The sequence below is a fragment of the Juglans regia genome, chromosome 16, assembly GCF_001411555.2.
Source record: "Juglans regia cultivar Chandler chromosome 16, Walnut 2.0, whole genome shotgun sequence".
In the NCBI taxonomy this organism is placed as follows: domain Eukaryota; kingdom Viridiplantae; phylum Streptophyta; class Magnoliopsida; order Fagales; family Juglandaceae; genus Juglans; species Juglans regia.
Window position 1 is genome coordinate 4748705 of NC_049916.1, and position 19347 is coordinate 4768051.

Here is a 19347-nt window from a genome sequence, read left to right on the forward strand (position 1 = left end):
TCCTTTTAAAAAATTTGTGTAAAACATTGTGAAAAGTGATGTGTGTTTATCATTTTTCGTTTTAAAAAACAAAAAAATAGATCAATAAAAAAGTATTTATATTGACAAAAAACATATATGTTTTTTACTTTTTTTTTTTTTTAATTGTAATTGATCCTTCAATAAATCGTATGTTTGCGCTTTACACAATGGCTTATAAGTAAACGTAATTCATTATTATATCCAATTAGCCTTCCGAAATAAACATGCGCACAGAATTATGAAATACAGATGTAAGAGTAAAAAGTTTCTTAAACTAGAAATTATAACTAGTAAAAAGTTCCGTTAAAACAAAATTATTACTGGTCATGTGCCGTTGAAGAAAGCCCTTGCCTGCCCAACCGTGCGAGGCATCAACCTGTGCAAGAGTCAAAGAAACATGCAAAAGTCAGAAACTGCATAGTAATATGCTTGTCTAATTATTTTCAGCTCAGACCAAAATTTTTTAAACTCACATCTGCATGAAGAAATAAAGCAATTCAGGAGCTTTTAAGTACATATGTTGGTAATACTTAATAATGTTTAGTAGAGACGGGAAGTTGAATAGAGAAATATTTGGTTCACAAAATAAAACTCAAGCTGGTCACAGAGACAGCTTCTTTATAAATACAATCTTATCGTCATGACAAGATCCCAAGCTGACGAAGGAAATCAAAGGAACAAGAAAGTGGCTGATCAAGCGAGGAAACTGTGGGATCAGTGGAAAATACTACATGCATTGGCTGGTTTAAAAGTTTACCTCTTGATGCCCAGAAACATGCACATACAATTGGTAAGGTCACCCCATTCTGCTTTCCGACGCAAGAAGCCCCATCTGCTCAGTAAGACGATTCATATGTTGAATCTTGTCCAACCCATTTTTCTTTCCCATCTGTAACCCATGATCCATGGTCACATCACCATCTAGTGAACTCAAAATAATTTCATCTACATCCTCAGTGACTGGAGTCCCCGTAAGAAACTGTTCCCAGAAAGTATCATTAATCCCCGGAAGTACAGGGATCTCATCAAGCAAGGCCTCCACATCATTTTGTGGATAGAAAGTACCAGTCTTTATGGGCCTTGACCCATCCAAAAGAGACATTGGATCCACATAACTTGCATTCCCAGTCTCAGATCCCGCAAGGTTCATATCAGGGATCTCTGCAGTGCTTTTGGGCATGATCCCTTGCAGTTCAGTAAAGTTGGGCAAAACAGTCTCTTCTTGAGAATTATAAACATCAAGGTTTGGGAATTGAGCTTCTATAGCATGATCAGGCATCGCATAAGAGGAAGATTGAATATCTGAATTTGCAGTGGATGGAGAACTAATGGGAAATTCCGGCTCTGCTGGCATAAACAACTCTGCAGAAATAGGCAGAAACTCAGAAAGGGTCACTCCAGAAACTCGATTCAAGGAATTTCCATGGTCGAACGTATTGGTAAAAGGAGCATCATCGAAAAGAAATGCATCTGGGTTGTTCATCAATGGTTCCACCCTAGGAGATCCATTCATCTTCAAAATCTGCCGCAGCAAGGTTTTAGCAGCCTCATTCATTGACGGCTGCTGGTACTTGATAATCTGTCCCTCGGGAGCATTGGTGCGACTCTCACCAGCTACACTTTCCTCTTGATTGGGGAGTCTTCTTTTTTTAGTCCCTCCAGTAATGTTCCTATTGCTTTCATTCTGCTGCTGTACAAACTGGGCAAATAAGCCAGGACTCTGCATAGCCTTTGCTAGGAAAGACATCATTTGTTGCTGTCTCTGCTCCAGTACCTGCACACGCTGCCCCACATTCTGCAACTGATGATCAGTTGCTTGCTGGTGCTGCCTCAATTTAACAAGTTCCTGCATAAGAACATTCTTGTCCCTTTCCAGTCTTTTAACCTCTTCGTCGAGCCCAAATTTCCCTACCTCAACACATGCCCCAACTGAGGAGCTCGGTACTTCAGTTGGTACATGAACCGGTTTCCTCCGACTAATACTCTTCAGAAGGTGCGATTGACCTTTTAGAAACTTCACATTTGCAAATTCATAACGGTCTGAGTCCACCTTCTTAAAACCCTGCTTAACCAAAATGAAAAATTAATCATATAAAGGAAAATAGTACTAAAAACCTAAAAGGTTCAATCCAATAGCATGTTTCTATCGTTCTGATACTAGTGTCAATTAAGACAACAAGATTTAAACTCAACTAGTTACATTTCTAAAGACATAAATTATAGTTAATTTTTCTGAGTTCCACCGTCCCAGCCAGCAGAGGCACTCATCCCCCCCTCCCTCCTGCAGGTGGGGGCCGCAGATAGATAGCACAGGCACTTATCATAATCATTATTGCACAGCACAACAATGGAACTAATTTGCTTTTAATTTTATTTTTGCACCTATTTCCTCAGCACACTTTTTAAGAACGACCATATATAAATTTTAACTATATTTGGTCTTTAAAGGGCCACCATTTACAAACAGATCTGAAATATCTAATGTGAACTTAGAAAGTTGTTCACAGAACTATGGTGTTTGGCGCAATGATTGATTGAAAAAATAATTAGGTATGAAGTCATTTTCCTGAGTGAGCTTGGCCTCCAACCACTACCGTCCATCCCATCCAACTGCCAACTGACTCCACCGGTCATTGACTATCCTTATCCATTCCTTGCCCAGCCACTGACAGAACCGGCCAGTTGCCAGCAACAAAAGAAAAGTACAATTTATAGATTCTTCAAAATGCCCCAAACACTGGGAAATCATATGAAAACCAACCAATTTTCTAAAATATATTTTTTATTAAAAAATGTTTTTCCCCTAGAAAATATTTCCATGGTGGAGCTAGCCTAAGATAATTGGCAGCTATGACAAAAAATATTCATTCTTGCACACTACACCCAATTATGGAATGGGCAGATATGGGTTGAGCCTTTTGTTATTAAAAAAAAAAAAAAAAAAGGAACTGGTAGATATGACCACTATTAAAGCAACTTTACTTTTCAAATTTTGATACTTAAATGGTGGTGAGAAACAGTAGAATCATGTAAAGTGTCCTCAGATAAGGTATTAAAAAGTTTGAGATATGGGAATGTTATCTAGAAAAGCAATTTCCCCAAGACCTTGACAAGGAAAAACAAAAAAGAAAGGGGTACAAAAAGGATAGACAAGACATAATTTGACAGTGTCAGATCCATAAGCTTCTCTAAGACAGAAGTCATATTAATTTTCATGTTTCCTGTATCTGAAGATTGTATTGTATGCATTGTTATCAAAAAGAAGAGGAATGCATAGGCTTCTGTTTATTTATCAAAAAGAAGATTGAATTAGATTGATTATTAGGGAAAAAACAATGAACAATATTCCTTGAACTACCAGAATAGGGCACTAGATCATGTTTTTGTATGCCTTTGACATGCAATGAAGTCTCACAAGTTTCTATTGCTAGAACATTCTTGTTAAGTAATAATCATTAAAACTGCTAAAATGCACAATCCACGTACAAGGAAAATCTATTGCTAGAAGATGACAATGAAAAACACAGTAGGATGCATGTGCATGTTCATATTACTTTCTTCATCCCAGATCATAAGCATGAGAATAAAACTAAAAGGAAGCAATCTTCAGCATCTGATATGGAGATTAAACAGACATATATATACGAGATACTTTTTTTATAAGTACATATACTAGATAATCTTAATCATAAATCAAAATTAACTGTGAATCTGATTAGGCCCAAGGAATTAGGGTTATCTTTCATTCACAAAAGAAACAAGCAAGTATAAAATTATGAGTAAACAGCATATAACACTTTTTTGTCCAATAACTATTTTGGAAACATCAAATCTGTCATATCATCATTGAGAGAGAGAGAGAGAGAGGGACAGACTACATCAAGTATAAAAGTTTACCTTCGTACTTTTACCTTCTTAGTTTTATGAGCAAACAGGTCAGCATTAGAAGTGGTTGCTTCAATTCATTTCTAATTGACTTTCATTAAATACTGGAGTGGCATGTTTTTCTTTGTGAATGAAAATACCCATGCTTCCTTGGCTTGAACTTTCAGTTGCTTCAGTTTATATGAGATTCTGGTAAATTCTCAATTAAATTTGAGTTACCCTTCCCACTTGCCCACCTACTCCACTAAAAAGTTAAATTTCACATATTCTATTGTGAAACCAAAAGGAAAAAAAAAAAAAAAATCTTCTAGATTGCAAACTCTCTCCATGGAAAGACACCTAGTCCAACATGAAAGAGTACATCTGTAATGCCCCAATGGAAGGCCCAAACCACATGACCTATATTCCAAAAGGACTAGTCAATGATATAATTGGAGCCCCATTGAAACCTTATAAAGTGCAAGAAATTATCCTTCCCAAGCAATGTGGGATCTCATACACCACCTACATTTATCCATATCATATGGGGTATCACAATCTACCCCCCTTAAATTCCCGACGTTCTCGTCGGGCCTATCCATTGTAGGTGACACAGCTCAAGTCCCACATTTCTAGTAGGGATAGTCTTTGATACCATTGTAATGCCCCAATGGAAGGCCCAAACCACATGGCCTATACTCCAAAAGGACTAGTCAATTATACAATTGGAGCCCCATTGAAACTTTATAAAGTGCAAGAAATTCTCCTTCCCAAGCAATGTGGGATCCCATACACCGCCTACCCTTATCCATATCATATGGAATATCACAACATCCAAAATACTTAACCAAACACGTATTTCGCATACTCTATGATTAAAAAAATCATGTTCTAAATACAAAACTATCAAGCTATATTTTTTTCTTCTTTCATTTCTTGCAACTTCCTTACAAACTAAAATCATCATCTATTTCTCCAATCTTACTTCATATGTAATGTGCCACAGCAACAACATGACACAAACAAATGCCCAAATCATTAGAGCTATATTATTTAAGAATAGTAGATCTATAGGCATTCAACACATGATGTATTCACTGCAGAAAAATATGGTATAAATTTGGTGAAAATTTGAGTGGACTCTGCTAACTTACGATGAAGTCTCAGTTATAGAAACACCGAGTTTTTGCCAAGTTAACCCAAAAATGGCCAAGTCGAGTGTACCCACTCAAAGTATAAGCCGACCTGCAAGTTTGAAATCATGATTAATAAACTACCACGGTGCATGCATTTGTTGGAAATATTTGATAAGTGCAATGATGGAGGTGAATTTTAACCCTGTGAATGAATGATTTGAAAGAAAAATGTCCTAAAATGAGCAAATCAAACTAGAAAATAATAATTTTTTTATTAACCTCAATATACTTAAAACAAGAGAAAAGTTATAGATTGGTCAAGCATGTAGCTCATAGAGTTAATGGAACGTGGTATTAAGTTTGGCCAAAGCATGACAATAAAATATGAATAAGGAAGAAGAAGTCATATCTTTGCAAGATGATAGCAAACACTAGGAAAATGCCACCTTATATGCGGATAATGAGCGCAATAGAACTAACAGAAATTGGAAGGGAAGAAAAGGGTGCAAAGAAACACAAAAGGTTAGATGCTACAACAGTGTAGTAGTGGTTGTGCTAGTGTAGTAATTATGTGGGTTGTAATTAATTGGAGAGAAATTTCATCATATTGACAAATTTATAATCAAGCAAGGAACTTAAACTGTCAGCGATTGGCATGTATTTTTTCCAATGGTTTACTGGATGTAAGAAAAACTCATCCCCAACCCCCCACTCACACTCTCCAGTCTCCCCCTATTTTAAAAAATCCACCCCCCCCGCGGGGGGATTTTTTACTTGCACAAAAAGAAGTAAAACCTACAGCCTTTGTACTCTCTTTCTTAAAGGTATAGATGAAGTTTATTTTGCCCTTCCTAGATGATTGACCGAAAACCTTGATGTTATCTTCTTCCTAAATGATTGCTAACAACTTTTTTTTTTTTTGGGACAAGTATCTTCAGTTCAAATAATTATGTTGATGAAATATAGCTACAACCTACAGAACACTGAATTTGGTCAATAAGAAATCATACAAACGGTACAAGACAATGGTAATAGATTGGTCAACCGAAGAAGACTAGCTCAATGGCGTTACATTATTTAGTAGAATTTCAAAAACACAAAACACAGCTAATAAAAATTTGCAAGCACAGCATACCTTTTCCTTTGGTAATTTGGAAAACTAATCCATTAAAGTTGGTACCATAGTAATTTCTAAGTGGACAAGATTCTAAAAACTTTTAGCTTGATTTAGATTAATTATACCGGATCCTAATGAAATTCTCAAATTAATCCAGATAGTTAGAGAAAGAAGTCAGAACAAAAAAAGATAAAGATAACCGACGTAAGTGTTCAACTGCCGGATGAAGCTGGCCAAGTTCTTGTGCTTGAAGTGCTTGGGCAGAAGCTTGGCGGCGAACTCATGCGGGTTCCAGACCACAAAGCTGTTGTTTCCGTCGCTCCAGGAAACCACCGAGTCGGTCTCCGGGTCGTCCACCATGGCGTAAAGCTTCCTCAGAAACGGCGGCAATGTATCCGTCGTCGCCGTCGTCGAAGATCCGGCATCATTAACATCTGCCATTCTTCTTCTTCTTGCGTGTGTGTGTGTGAGAGATAGAGAGAGAGGGGGGGTTGGGGACGAAATTCGAAGCAAGAGGGTTTTGGCCCTTTGGGGGTTTTGGGGAAAGTGAAGCGAGTGTTCCAAGTGAGCTGCTACCTATAGTTAACGATTGATATGTACGAGTTTAGATAATTTATTAATAATAGTGAGTTAATTTGTAAATAGGAAAATGATATTTGTAGTTGTGAGTGTCTAAATGTCGTGCAGTTATTTTAAAAAAAGTGAATAAAAATGAGATCCACATAAAAAGAAATTAATTTTTAAATAGTGAACCTCACTCTTTTTCAAAACGACTGTACGGCGTTTAAGGCTTTAAGCATTCTATGACTGTATGTAGCATTACTCAAAAATATATTATAAAATTAAAATATTATTAGAATATAATTATTTAATATATCTTGTATTTTATTAATTAAAAAAGTTTAATTATTTTTTATGTTTTGTTTGAAATTTTGAAAAATTTGTAATAATTAGATAATTATTAGATTAAAAAATTAAAAATTTAAAATTAAAAAGTGTTTATATTTATAGTGTTAGAATATTGAGATGAGATGATCTCTATATTCAAACTAGGCGTAGTAGTTTATAACTTTATATGAAACACTGAAAACTAAGAAAAATTTCCTTATTTTTTGCAACGCCTTTAGCCCTCCGCTTAGGATTGGACAGAGACTAAAACGTCGGGATATGTAATTTAAAATTACATACCTCGTTCATGACAGTTAGGATGCAATACACCTATTTGCATTAGCAGTATGCAATAAATTGTAGCGGAAACATTTAAAACTCATGTGTAACTAAGCAGTGCTTCAAGTAATTGCATTAGAATATGGTACCATAAAACTAATCATAATCCAAATGTCTTTCATGTCGTAACATTTTTCAAAACAATCCAAATAAGTATTTAACATTTTTTCCAAAACAATGGACCATTCCATAAAGCTTAAACCTTAATTTATTTCCAATATAATCAAGTAATATGGTCCCTTTCAAAATAGCAGGGCTCTCTCTCTCTCTCTCTCATTTTTTTTTTTAATTTTTATCCTTGCCCTGAATAAGCAACCACTTTAACTCCTCCAATAGCTACAAAACCTTAGTGATAAAATAGTCAGCAGGTTCTAGTCTATCTACCAAGGAGGTGCTCTTCACTGTCGGGAGTACCGACCTCTTGCGTTTTCCCATATGGGATCTCTTCATGTCCTATCACGACTTCTACCATTTCGAATGGAGAATGGTAGTAGAAACTATCACAATGAGATTTCGAAAAATTTTAGCAAGTAAACACACAACGTACAACAAATAATATAAGCATACAATGATAAACCATGATATGAATGCGTGGACATTTACTTGATGTAAAACTTGACTTGGCAACTTGACCTTTTTCAGAACATGAAATTAAGATCCTTAGACTTTTCAGAAAAGCATCTTTGACATCTTTTTCATATTGATCGTTACACATATCATATCATATCATATGAGCTCATGACCTTGTTCATTTCATATAACATATAGGTGGACACATCATGGTTCCCCTGTGCACCGTGTGTTCTTGCTAGTTACCGCATCGCCAACAGTCCGTACACCGTAGTGAATACATCATGTTCATATTCATTATAATACGACAGTACTTCGTCAAGTTATTTGCCTTATTCTTGGCACCCACAAGTGGAAGGTGTTACCTCGCTCCAACACCCTTTCCAAAAAGATTCATTCGAGATACGTCAATAGTTCTTTGTCGACTCAGGGGTTATAACTCCATTCTTATGCACTCCAGAGTGGACATAGGAGTTTTACCAGGACATTCCCCAATCTTAGCATTTGAAGTCGTGATAAAAACATGTACTAACTCCTCTTTTGAAAAACATTGTTTATCCAAATGTATGTGACATGAGATTTGAGACATTCTTTTCTTTTCATAAAACATCTGACATATGAGATGTTGTGTATGCATGAAAACAAGTATAGCACATTTCGGGGTTTATAGTTTAACAACAATAGAACTTTCATATGCATAACATATTACATAGGCAAACACTTCAAATATATAATAAACGAAATGACAATGATCAATCCGAACATATACACATAGACATGGCTGAAACTTCCAAGGCTCACAAAGCATGTAAAAATCATCTTTTGACATGAGCAAACTCGAATCACTTATAGATGGTAGATAATGGCAAAACTAGCATACCAACCGAAACATTATACACACTTGATTATAGCAAATCATTACACTAGCCGAATACTATATACATGTGATCATGGCATATTCTTGTACAAACTGAAGATATATATATATATATATTCATGTAATTATGACGTAACAAGTATATACAATAGCAACCAAGATGCAAAGTTCACGCAACCATATACAAATATTAGCCGATGTAGGTTGAGGGTCTACTTACTATGAATCCGTCGTAAGTTATTATAAGTAAGCGTGTGATTCTTCTTTGCTTGGAGTCGTGACATCTTGCTTGAGGGAAGAAAATAATGCTTGTTTTCTTGAGGAGAAAGTGTCAAAAAATGGTGTTTGAAACTTGGAAGAGAGTAAGAGTGAAATCTGAAAATGACATAGAAAAAGCCATTGGGCGTGTGGCTTCTCCCCCCTTTTATAGATTTTTTCTAACGAATCTCATTGGTTGCTTATGGACCATTGCATGTAAGCCGTGTGGCGTGTGCCCCTTCCCTTGGCTGAAACCCCTTCATCTTCTTGCATCATTGGATGACTTTGGAAAGATCAAGGGCCACATTGGACATGGACATGTGGTGTGTGTCTTGCCCCAAGCCAAACCCTAAAGTCCTCTAAGTCCCTTCCATTCTGTCCAGGTTTAATGTACCCTAGATGCAAAAGCATAAAATCCTCAAAGTCCATTCATCTCCCAAGAAAGTGGGTGTGTGCATGCATGCCAAGTGGTATAGTTGTGCGGTGAGTGCATGGTGTCATCCCCTCTCTCTTTTCCCCATGAGGATCCTTCCTCTTCCTTTGCATATTCCCTAGGTGACTCTTTCACTACCCAAAGCCTTTGGCGTCTCTTACACTTCCAGATAATTGTTCTTCTAGAAGGTCTATCTACCCAAAGAGTGAGTGAGACTTGGTGAAAAGTGGCTAAAAATCTCTTGGGTAGGTGTGTTGCTTGTGGAAACCGAAATGCCATTTTGTCCCTTGATCTTTCTCAAGGAAATCCCTTGAAATCACCCTTTTAGTTTTTCCATGCGCAATTTCCCATGCATATCCCTAGGGGTGAAAACTGAAGGTTCGGTTTTGGTCCAAAACCAAAACCACACCGATATTTTGAAATGGTGTGAATCTCGACCAAAACCGGTCGGTGAATGGAGAGAAAACCGTCTACATCAGTATCGGCGTAACGCTGGTCGGTTTGTCGGCATCTTCGGTGGCGACAGAGGTGGCTGCGATTTGAGAGAGATGATGTCGCGAGCCGCGAGGTGCGATTTGTGTGAGAGAGAGAGAGATGGCGACAGAGGTGGCTGCGATTAGGTGCGCCATTAGACACTGAGAGAGAGACAGCTGCGTGCGCCTCGCGCCGTGAGAGAGAGAGAGATTGAGAGAAAGGCGGGGGCGGCGCTGTGAAAAATCAAAAAGAAGGAGAAGAAACGAGGAAGAAGAAGGGTGAGTGTTGTGTTTAAACCCTAGAGTGAAACGGCGCAGTTTGGTTTAAGCCAAACGGTACCGTTTCCTTTATATTTTTTCAAACACTAAGTCCCAAAACGACACCGTTTCACTCACTTAAGTGAAACGGCGTTGTCTCATATATGTATAATTTTTAAAAAAAAAAAACATTTGAAGTATCAGTCGGTTTAGAGGTTCGGTCCAGGCTTAAACAGGGACCGAATAGCTGGACATCGGTTTTGGCCAAATCTAACCGCCAGCCGACCGGTTCTAGGCCGATTTCAAGCTCCGGCAGCCGGTCTGAGTCGGTCCCGATCGGTTTTACAGTTTCTTGTACAGCCCTACATATCCCCCTTGGGACTCATCACTTTTGACAAGTTGCATAAGGTGGTGGTGGTGGTTGGTGGTTGAGTGGGCGTGTTGGCAGAGTGGCCCTTTGGCCAGCCCTCGGTGTCCTCATGATAATCTTCTAGAAGCTCCATGCATGAGTGACATTTGGCAAGCCAAGTGGCTTTTCACCATGGTAGGTGTGCAAGGCTTTTGAGTTTTGAAAACCCTAAGCTTCTCTCCTGTTTAACCCATTATCACGTCCAGGTTCGTTGGGTTGTGCATGCGTGATAAGTGGCAAGGTCACAACGTGTTGGGCTTACCCCTTGGTCCTTGAGATTTTTGGGCTTAAGCCCAAATGGGCTGGCCGAAATTCTAAGGCTTAGGTGGCCTATCTCATGGGCTTTGGGTGCCTAGTGCACTGAAGAAATAATGAGGACCAAGACTTCTAAATATTCTATACATAATTCATGGCCCAAAATAAATAATAAATTGGCGATGAAATACAGACGAAAACTTGGCTAAGTTTGGGTTATCACATTTTTGGTCAATCCAATCATTGCTTAGAAAATATCGAAAAAAATATGATTTATTTTATACGAAGAATCCAACTTTAAATTTAGAATAATGTTATTTATCGTCTTTTTAACAATGAATTTTTTCACCTTCTCCTAGATACTATTAAATGATTAAAATTTTATTTATTATTTTTCACTTATTTATCAATACCACGCCAATATATAATAAGAGATTAATAATTAAGAGATAAATTTAGTTACACATCCATTTTACTATACCTAGTTTTGGATTATCTGAATGCACTCCATTTTTTTTTTTTCAAATAGCATGTTTTGGTTTTAGTTGTTTAAAAATATGTTTCTTGTCAACTTTTCCTCTATCAACATTAATGCAAAACATGTAATGCAATCACAAACTCTCGTCTGTCATATATAATTTTATATAAAACAAATCAGTTGTTTTATTAAAAAAATTTATTATTTAAAAAGCAAAAATTAAAAAAAGAAAAAGAAAAAGACAGACAATCGCCATGTTCTATCCACCACCAGGGTGGCCAGAACCAATCGATCTTCTTGATGGTCGATTTCCAGCCACCATGTGGATGGCCTGCTGATGGGGTGGCACTCTGGTCTATGGAGGTTTCAAATTATTCCAACTAATATATTATATTTTTTAAAGTTTTTTTTATTTTATTTTAGTAGTTTTTTTTAAGCAAAAAAACTTTCAATTAGATTAGAGAGATTCATGTTGGCATTCAGCCATTACAATAGCATGAATACAAGGGGCAATAACATTGATATCTCAACAGGAAGCAAAACAACTTCTCTTGCTAAAACATGGGTCACCTGATTAGCTTCCCTTTTAAAATGTCTAAGCTTCCATCCAAATCCATAATGTCTACAATAAAAGGGTTAGAGAATCTATCCTCCAAACTGTTATGGTGTACAACATTGATCACTTGAGATGAATCACCCTCTAACAAGCATTCACTTAAGCCAAGATCTTTACTCAAAACCACAACTTCAAATAAACCCCTAGCTTCAGCAAGTGCAGCATTAGAACAATAAAAAATATGGTTTCATCACACTCCTCAACACAGTTCACAATCTTTGAGTATAACATCAATACCAATCTTGTTAGAATTTTTCTATATAACAACATCCCAATTAATCTTAATCCAATCAGCATGTGGTAATTTCCAATTCCCAATCATGGGTGGATATGGTATATGTGTTGAAATAGTGGATTGTATAGCTTGTTGATATGCATGAAACTCTTGGACAACATGATGAAACAAGAATGAAGGGTGGGAGAAACTATCCTCATAAATCAAAGAATTCCTCCTGTTCCACAAGGCTCAAGCAATATAAGAAAAATAAGCTAACTCCTGAACATTCAATCTAGTAGATACTTGCTTATATATTTGAGCAAAATCAAAATCAGTGATAGAAGCTTTCTGCAAATTTTTATTACCCAAAACCCAAATATCCACAGCAGCTGGACAAGACCATAGTATATGACCAGGTGATTCTTCCTCCCTCAAACAGATTGGACATAAAGGGTACTCTGTTATAATTTTTCTCTTATAAAGATTCAGTTTAATTGGAAGAAAATTGGTACAAGCTTTCCATAGAAAATTCTTTACTGCATTAGTAGTAGGTAGAGCCCATATTTATTTCCAACAGATAGCAAAATCTCTAGTGTTTGAGGCTTCACCTATGAGATTTAATTTTGTTGCCATATATGCACGTGATAGGCACTCTTTACAGTCAAGGTACCACTAGAAGTACCTCTCCATACCAGCTTATTAGGAGCATATAAACACTTACAGGTATCTACAAAATAGCAGGGGAATCGGCTTTAGTAAAAACATTCTTCACTAACTCAAATTCCACCAACCAATTTTTGTATCAATCAGGTCTTCCACCAAAGCATCAGTATCTAGAATTTGTGTAGGAGATTGGACAATACAAGAACTCTCCCTTGGTAGCCACTTATCTTTCCAAATGTGGATCTACCTTCTATTGCCAACTCTCCAAATAACCCCATCCTTAAGTAATTTTATGGCCTTACAAATACTTCTCCACACAAAAGAAGGCATTGTGCCAAGATAAGCTTGTAACATAGATGAAGTTGAGAAATACTTAACCTTGAAAATTTTGCTAGGAAGAGAGTTTGGGGAAGTAAGAAATCTCCATGCCTGTTTTGCCAAAAACGGCTAAGTTTAAACATGTCAAATCTTGAAAGCTACACCCACCTTACTTTTTGCCAGTGCACATCACACTCCAAGATTTCCAATGAATTTTATTTCCAGCATCAATACTCCCCCACCAAAAATTAGAAATCAAAGAGTTTAGTTTTAGACGGAAGGTTTTAGGCAATAGGAAAACACTCATACAATAGGTAGGCATAGATTGAAGCACAACTTTTATAAGAATTTCTTTCCTAGCCTGGGAAAGAAACTTGTTCTTCCAGTTCTTATCTTCCCTCTTACTTTATCCACAATATCTTGAAAAGCCCTCATTCGAGATTTCCCCACCAATAAGGGGAGTCCAAGATACTTCTCTAAATTAGAAGAAGCATTTAAACCAGCAATCTCCATAAGATAATCCTTAGTCTCAAGCTTGGTATTTCTGTTGAAAAAAAGAGAGGTTTTCTCTCTATTAAGTAATTGTCCAAAAGCCTCTTCATACAACCCCAAAATCTGATTAAGTATTGCCCATTCAATCATAATAGCTTGACAAAAAACTAGATTGTCATCAACAAAAAACAAGTTGTTCATTGACAATACACGTCTAGCAATAGGTACGCTAGAAATTAATCTTTAATGTTTAGCAGCTGAAAGTTTAGAGTTTAGAGTTTCAGCACATAGCATGAAGAGGTATGGTGAAAGGGGACAACCTTGTCTGAGACCTCTTTGTGGTTGAAAAATCTGTTGAGGGGAGCCGTTCACCAAAACTAAAAAGGTTGATGGAGAAACATATTCCAGAATCAGGTTTATCCAAATTGGTGCAAATCCTAACTTACTCAACATAGCCTTGAGAAAAATCCATTAAATGCGGCCATATACTTTACTCATATCTAATTTAAAGCCATAAACCCCCCATTTTTACCATAAAGTTGGCCATTCATGGTGTGGAGAGTATCATATAAAGCCAAAATATTGTAAGAAATTATTAAATTAATGACTAGGCACAAAGGCATATTGAGTTGGTGAGACAATGCTAGGCAATATTCTTTTCAATCGATTAGCCAGAACTTTTGAAATGAGTTTATACAACACATAATGAAGGTTGATTGGACGATATTCAATAATAAACTGAGGAATATGCTTCTTTGGAGTCATGACAAGATAAGTGAAATTAATCTTAACAATGAAACTATTTGAGTTTAAAAGGGAAAGAACATCATGACAAACCTCCTCTTTCACGGTTAGCCAGTGATCTTGATAAAAATAGGCACCATAACCATCAGGTCCTGGTGCTTCATGAGGACCCATTTGAAATAGGGTAATCTCAATTTCTTCCACAGTAAAAGGCTGAAGCAAATCTGTAATCATTTCAGGTGTGACTTTCTCTGGTAGATTGGCAAGACAAAAATCAATATTTGAGGGATTAGATGAAGTATAAAGTTGCTGATAATGATGAGTAAAAGCAGAGCCAATGTCCTTGGGATTGGTAAACACAACACCTTGCTCATCAGTAACACACTGTATATTATTCCTCTTCCTTCTTTGTGTAGCACAGAAATGAAAATACTTTGTATTTTTGTCCCATTTTTGGAGCCAATGCACCTTAGCTTGTTGCTTCCACTTCATATTCAATCTCTCTAATAAGACATCAATACCCTTTTGAAGCTATTTTATTTCCCCAATAGAAGAAGCAGACATAAATTGTTGTAGGAAATGTAATCTACTCAGTTTAGATTGCAGAGAAGAACCAGAAATATGTTCTTGACAACAGCTCCAAGTATGCATCCCTGCTTGGAGTTTATACATAATTGAAGAGAAAGACCCATTAGGAGTACCAGTGGATGACCACATCTGTTTAACAACCTCTCGACAGTCATCATAAGAAGACAAATTAGTTTCATATCTACTAATTCTACACTGAGGAACAATCTGTTGTTGTCTTTGTAGAATTGTTAACAATAGAGGACAATGGTTAGATGATAAAGTAGGCAGCACCTGAATATCCTCATCCCCAAATGCATCACACCAATACTTTAAAGCAATTGCATGATCCAGTTTTTCTTTAGTAAAATTGCCATCCCTTCTGTTGTTAGACCAAGTAAAAAATCCACTAGCAAACTCCAAATCACTAAGAACACTCTCATTGGATTAGCTAAAAGCTAAATCCAATGAAAATTAGCTATTGAACCATAAAATATGATCACGTTAGAATAGCTAAATTCCAAATATACAGTAACTTCTAAAGTAATTTTCAAATTTAAAAGACACTGTTTATTCATCAAATACATTTTATATCATTTGTTTCTCTCTCCCGAGGTCTCCATCAATGTCTTTTTGGTTTCTCCCTTCCCCTTCCCACGGTTTTCTCCCTTCTCATCGGCAACAACGACACCGCCCCACTGCACTCTTACTCTCGTCGGAAACGACCAAAACCCATCTTTCTCTCGTCGATTTGCTTCTCCGAAACTCAGGTAATCTCTTTCTTCGTATAAGATTCGATTCTCTTGATAATCCATAACTTTATTCCGCACCTCACCGTCCCTTGCATTCCTCTTCTCTAAACCCTAATCTTTAATTGTGGATGAGTTTAGCTGTTTGTGGATCTATTTTCTGTCTTCGTTTATGATTGGGGGGTTGCATGTATGCAAAAGAAAAAACAAGAATTTATACAAATATGTTTGCGTATATTTCTCTACTCTGTTTCTGTGAGGATTACACATAATTTATCCAAGACATGTTGTAATAGAATAGCAAGAATTTAAATTTCAAGTTTACGTTTGAATAAATTACAACTACGATAACTTTGAAATTTGAAGTTTGTGATATTTCCCTACGGTAATTTGCTTGTTTGGTTGCTATTGCATTGCATAGCATGCTACCTCTAGGTTAGGGAAAAAAAAACAGATTCTTCCAACCATTCATATATGAAAATAAGAACTTGTCAATTCCATCATTGGTGTCACCAAACATTTCTCCAACACCCTATTCTGTCAATGTTATTTAACCTACTAAATTAATGCATTTATTTTGCTGGAACTGAGCATGCCATGAAGATAAGCCACTTGACCATTGACTATTGCATGACTCATCCTAAATTGACAAGGTGGAACTGAGAATGAATTCAATGTATTTAATGTATGTTTCTCAATGTGTTGAGGTGAGCTAGAACTGATTGTTGAATTTTTTCTGCACCAATACATCTTGAATTGTGTTTTCTTTTTTAGGATTGTCCCAAATAGGTCAAATGAGTGGGAAGTACTAGGGGTTGGTCTATTTATAGGATTGCTCCAAGACTATCAGTTACAACAAAATTTTCATGCAAAAGAATATAGTTTTATATTTTAATTGATAATACTATTGTTGAATGGAGGAAAGTTAGGCAAGGGAAGATGGTTGGATGGAAAATGAAGTACATATAGTTGTTGGATAGAAGAAAGTTTGGCAAACAAATATTGTTGAATGGAAAATAGAGTAGATATGGTTGTTTGATAGAAGAAAGTTTGGTAAAAGAAGATGTTTGGCAAAAAAACTATATGGTAGAGGAAAATTTGGTAAAAAAAAAAAAATATAGTTCGATGGAAAATATTGGATTGGTTTGTAAAATTAAGACATTTATATAGAATTTTAGATAAGTTTAATTAGACGTTTGTGGTAATAGCATTAAATGACAATTGAAAAAATATAATTTTTTTAACCCATAATTTAATTAGAATATGATTACTAATTAATATATAATATTATGAATAGTAAAATATGATAAAATAAAATAAATTTATAATTAACAAAATTAAAATATTTTTGAAATTATTAATTACTCATTACTATATAATGAATAAATGGATAATCCAATGTAGAGATTTGATGTGAATAGTCAAAGCCAAATTCATCTTATATTATTTTATTATCATATAATGAAAAAATGGCTATTCCAATGTGGAGACTTATGTGAATGAAATAGCTAAAAGCTAAATTCATCTTACATTTATAAAAAAAATGTACTTTAACTTTAACTAATACAATGAGAGTGCTCTAAATTGGCATTTCTGCAAAGTTTGATGGAAGATCTGCAGTTGTTTATTATTTTACAAGCCCCACCACTTTTCTCAGATGTATATAGAAGCTCATTAAAGTCACCAATACAAAGCCATACTTGAGCTTTTAACTGATTTAATCATTTGAGCACATTAAAACCAACAACCTTTTGATTAGTTTATGGTTGACCATAAAGCAAGTCATCATCCAAGTTAAACCACCATCTGATGTCACCCAAGAGTTGATATGTTGAGGTGACTGACTTTGAATTGTAAGGGGTATATTATATTTCCAAAATAGTGCCAAACCCCCACCTTTACCAACACCATCAACTGTAAACAAACATTGAAATCCCGAATGAAACTTTAATCTATCCAGTTAAGTACCCTAGATTCCACTAAAAAAAACAATAGATGGCTTCTTAATCTTGATCATACAATCAAGATCACGAACTATCCAAGGGTTTCCAATTCCTCAGCAGTTCTAGCTTAGAAGTTTTATTTTTCCCAATGGGGCTGTACCACAACGGCACAGCCTCTGCTGATACATTAGAATTCTGATTTATCGATCTAGTTTTCCTACAGGTTTTAAGGGAAACTCAGATGGCAAGTCTGAACCTTTAGGATAAATCTTCCCCTTACGACCTTCAGCATGAACAAGAGAGTTAGAAACAGATCTTTTCCTTCGTCTCCTTATCTGCCTCTTCCACTTCACCAAAGAACCAATAGGGGCACTATCAAACGCAGATTTAACTTGAGACACATTCTCCTTTGAAATTAAGTCAATAACATCAGGAGAAATAACATCCTCATCCCTCATAAAACAACCATCATTCTCAAGAGGAATAGTAAAACTAGAAAAGGGATTGAAAGTAGAAATTAGAAGCACAACCCTATGATGAATGTACAGTAGAAGTACATGAAGGGTCAAGCGTAGTAGTTTTTTCAGTTATCAACTCTTTAGATGGAATGGTCTGTTTAACAGTAAGACATGTGGAAGTAACTACTTGTCTAGCCAATCCTGCATACTCAAATCAAAACCACCAAATAACTTATCAGAGCAATTACTACTTACAAATTGGTCATCAGAAACCACCATCTTGCCACCATTAGAGAATGAAGCAAATCCTTGTGGAATAACAGGAATAAATTGACCCAGACCAGTAGTTTGAAAAGAACTAGAAGCCTTCAACAAGCCACCATATTGCAATGGTAATGTGGAACCATCATAACCAGAAGTCTTTTTACTAGGACACACCATAGTAATCATCCCACAACCAGAACAGAAATGAGGGACACGTTCATACTTAAATTGAACAAATACATGTTTTCCTTGAATATTAATCATCTTACATTGGATCAGTAGCTTAGAGATGTCAATTTTAGCAAGAACACATATAGAATTTCAAAACAAAATTTAAATTCATATAATTTTGTAATATTTTTATTCAACTTTTTCTCTTTCATTTTTCAAAACCTATTAAAATATCTTAACTCAAATCATTTCATTAATATTCACAAATCATTTCACTACTATTAACATAATTATCATCTCATCTCGTTACCCAAACATATCTTAGTCTAAATTGTATATTACCTATGATAAAATAATAATAAGACATTTGAATTGAAAAAAATAATAATAAGAGGGCTTTTTCGTTGTGAGAAATATTCATGACTTTATTTATTGTTTGTTTACAAAAACTACTAAGTAATTTGAGAGTAAGGATGAAGTAATATACTTATCCTATCATAAGATTTCAATATGACTACAATTACTTACCATATCGAAAAATATGAATGGCCAAAATTGTCGTTTATATGTCATAAGATATTTCTCACAGTGACATGTAATATGGTATAGGTGATCCGAAAGGAAAACTCCATAGGGTATATCTTCATCTTACTTTCAACTTACTATGATAAGGTGATAATGTCCATCAACTCGTAGATTTTTTTTAAAAAGACATTAAAGAATGATCTAAAGACAATAGAGAAATGATATTTACAGTTTTAGGATATGT

At 35.7% G+C, this 19347-nt stretch overlaps 1 protein-coding gene across 1 annotated transcript; it reads right to left on the minus strand.

Moving 5' to 3' along the window:
• Positions 1-193: 193 nt before the first annotated feature.
• On the minus strand, positions 194-6701 carry LOC108997276 (heat stress transcription factor A-1b-like). Its single transcript, XM_018973471.2, has 3 exons — positions 6343-6701; positions 779-2083; positions 194-397 (listed from the first exon to the last, which is right to left on the minus strand). The coding sequence occupies exons 1-2, from the start codon at positions 6577-6579 to the stop codon at positions 818-820; spliced, it is 1503 nt and encodes a 500-aa protein (XP_018829016.2). The 5' UTR covers positions 6580-6701; the 3' UTR covers positions 194-397; positions 779-817.
• Positions 6702-19347: the final 12646 nt, after the last annotated feature.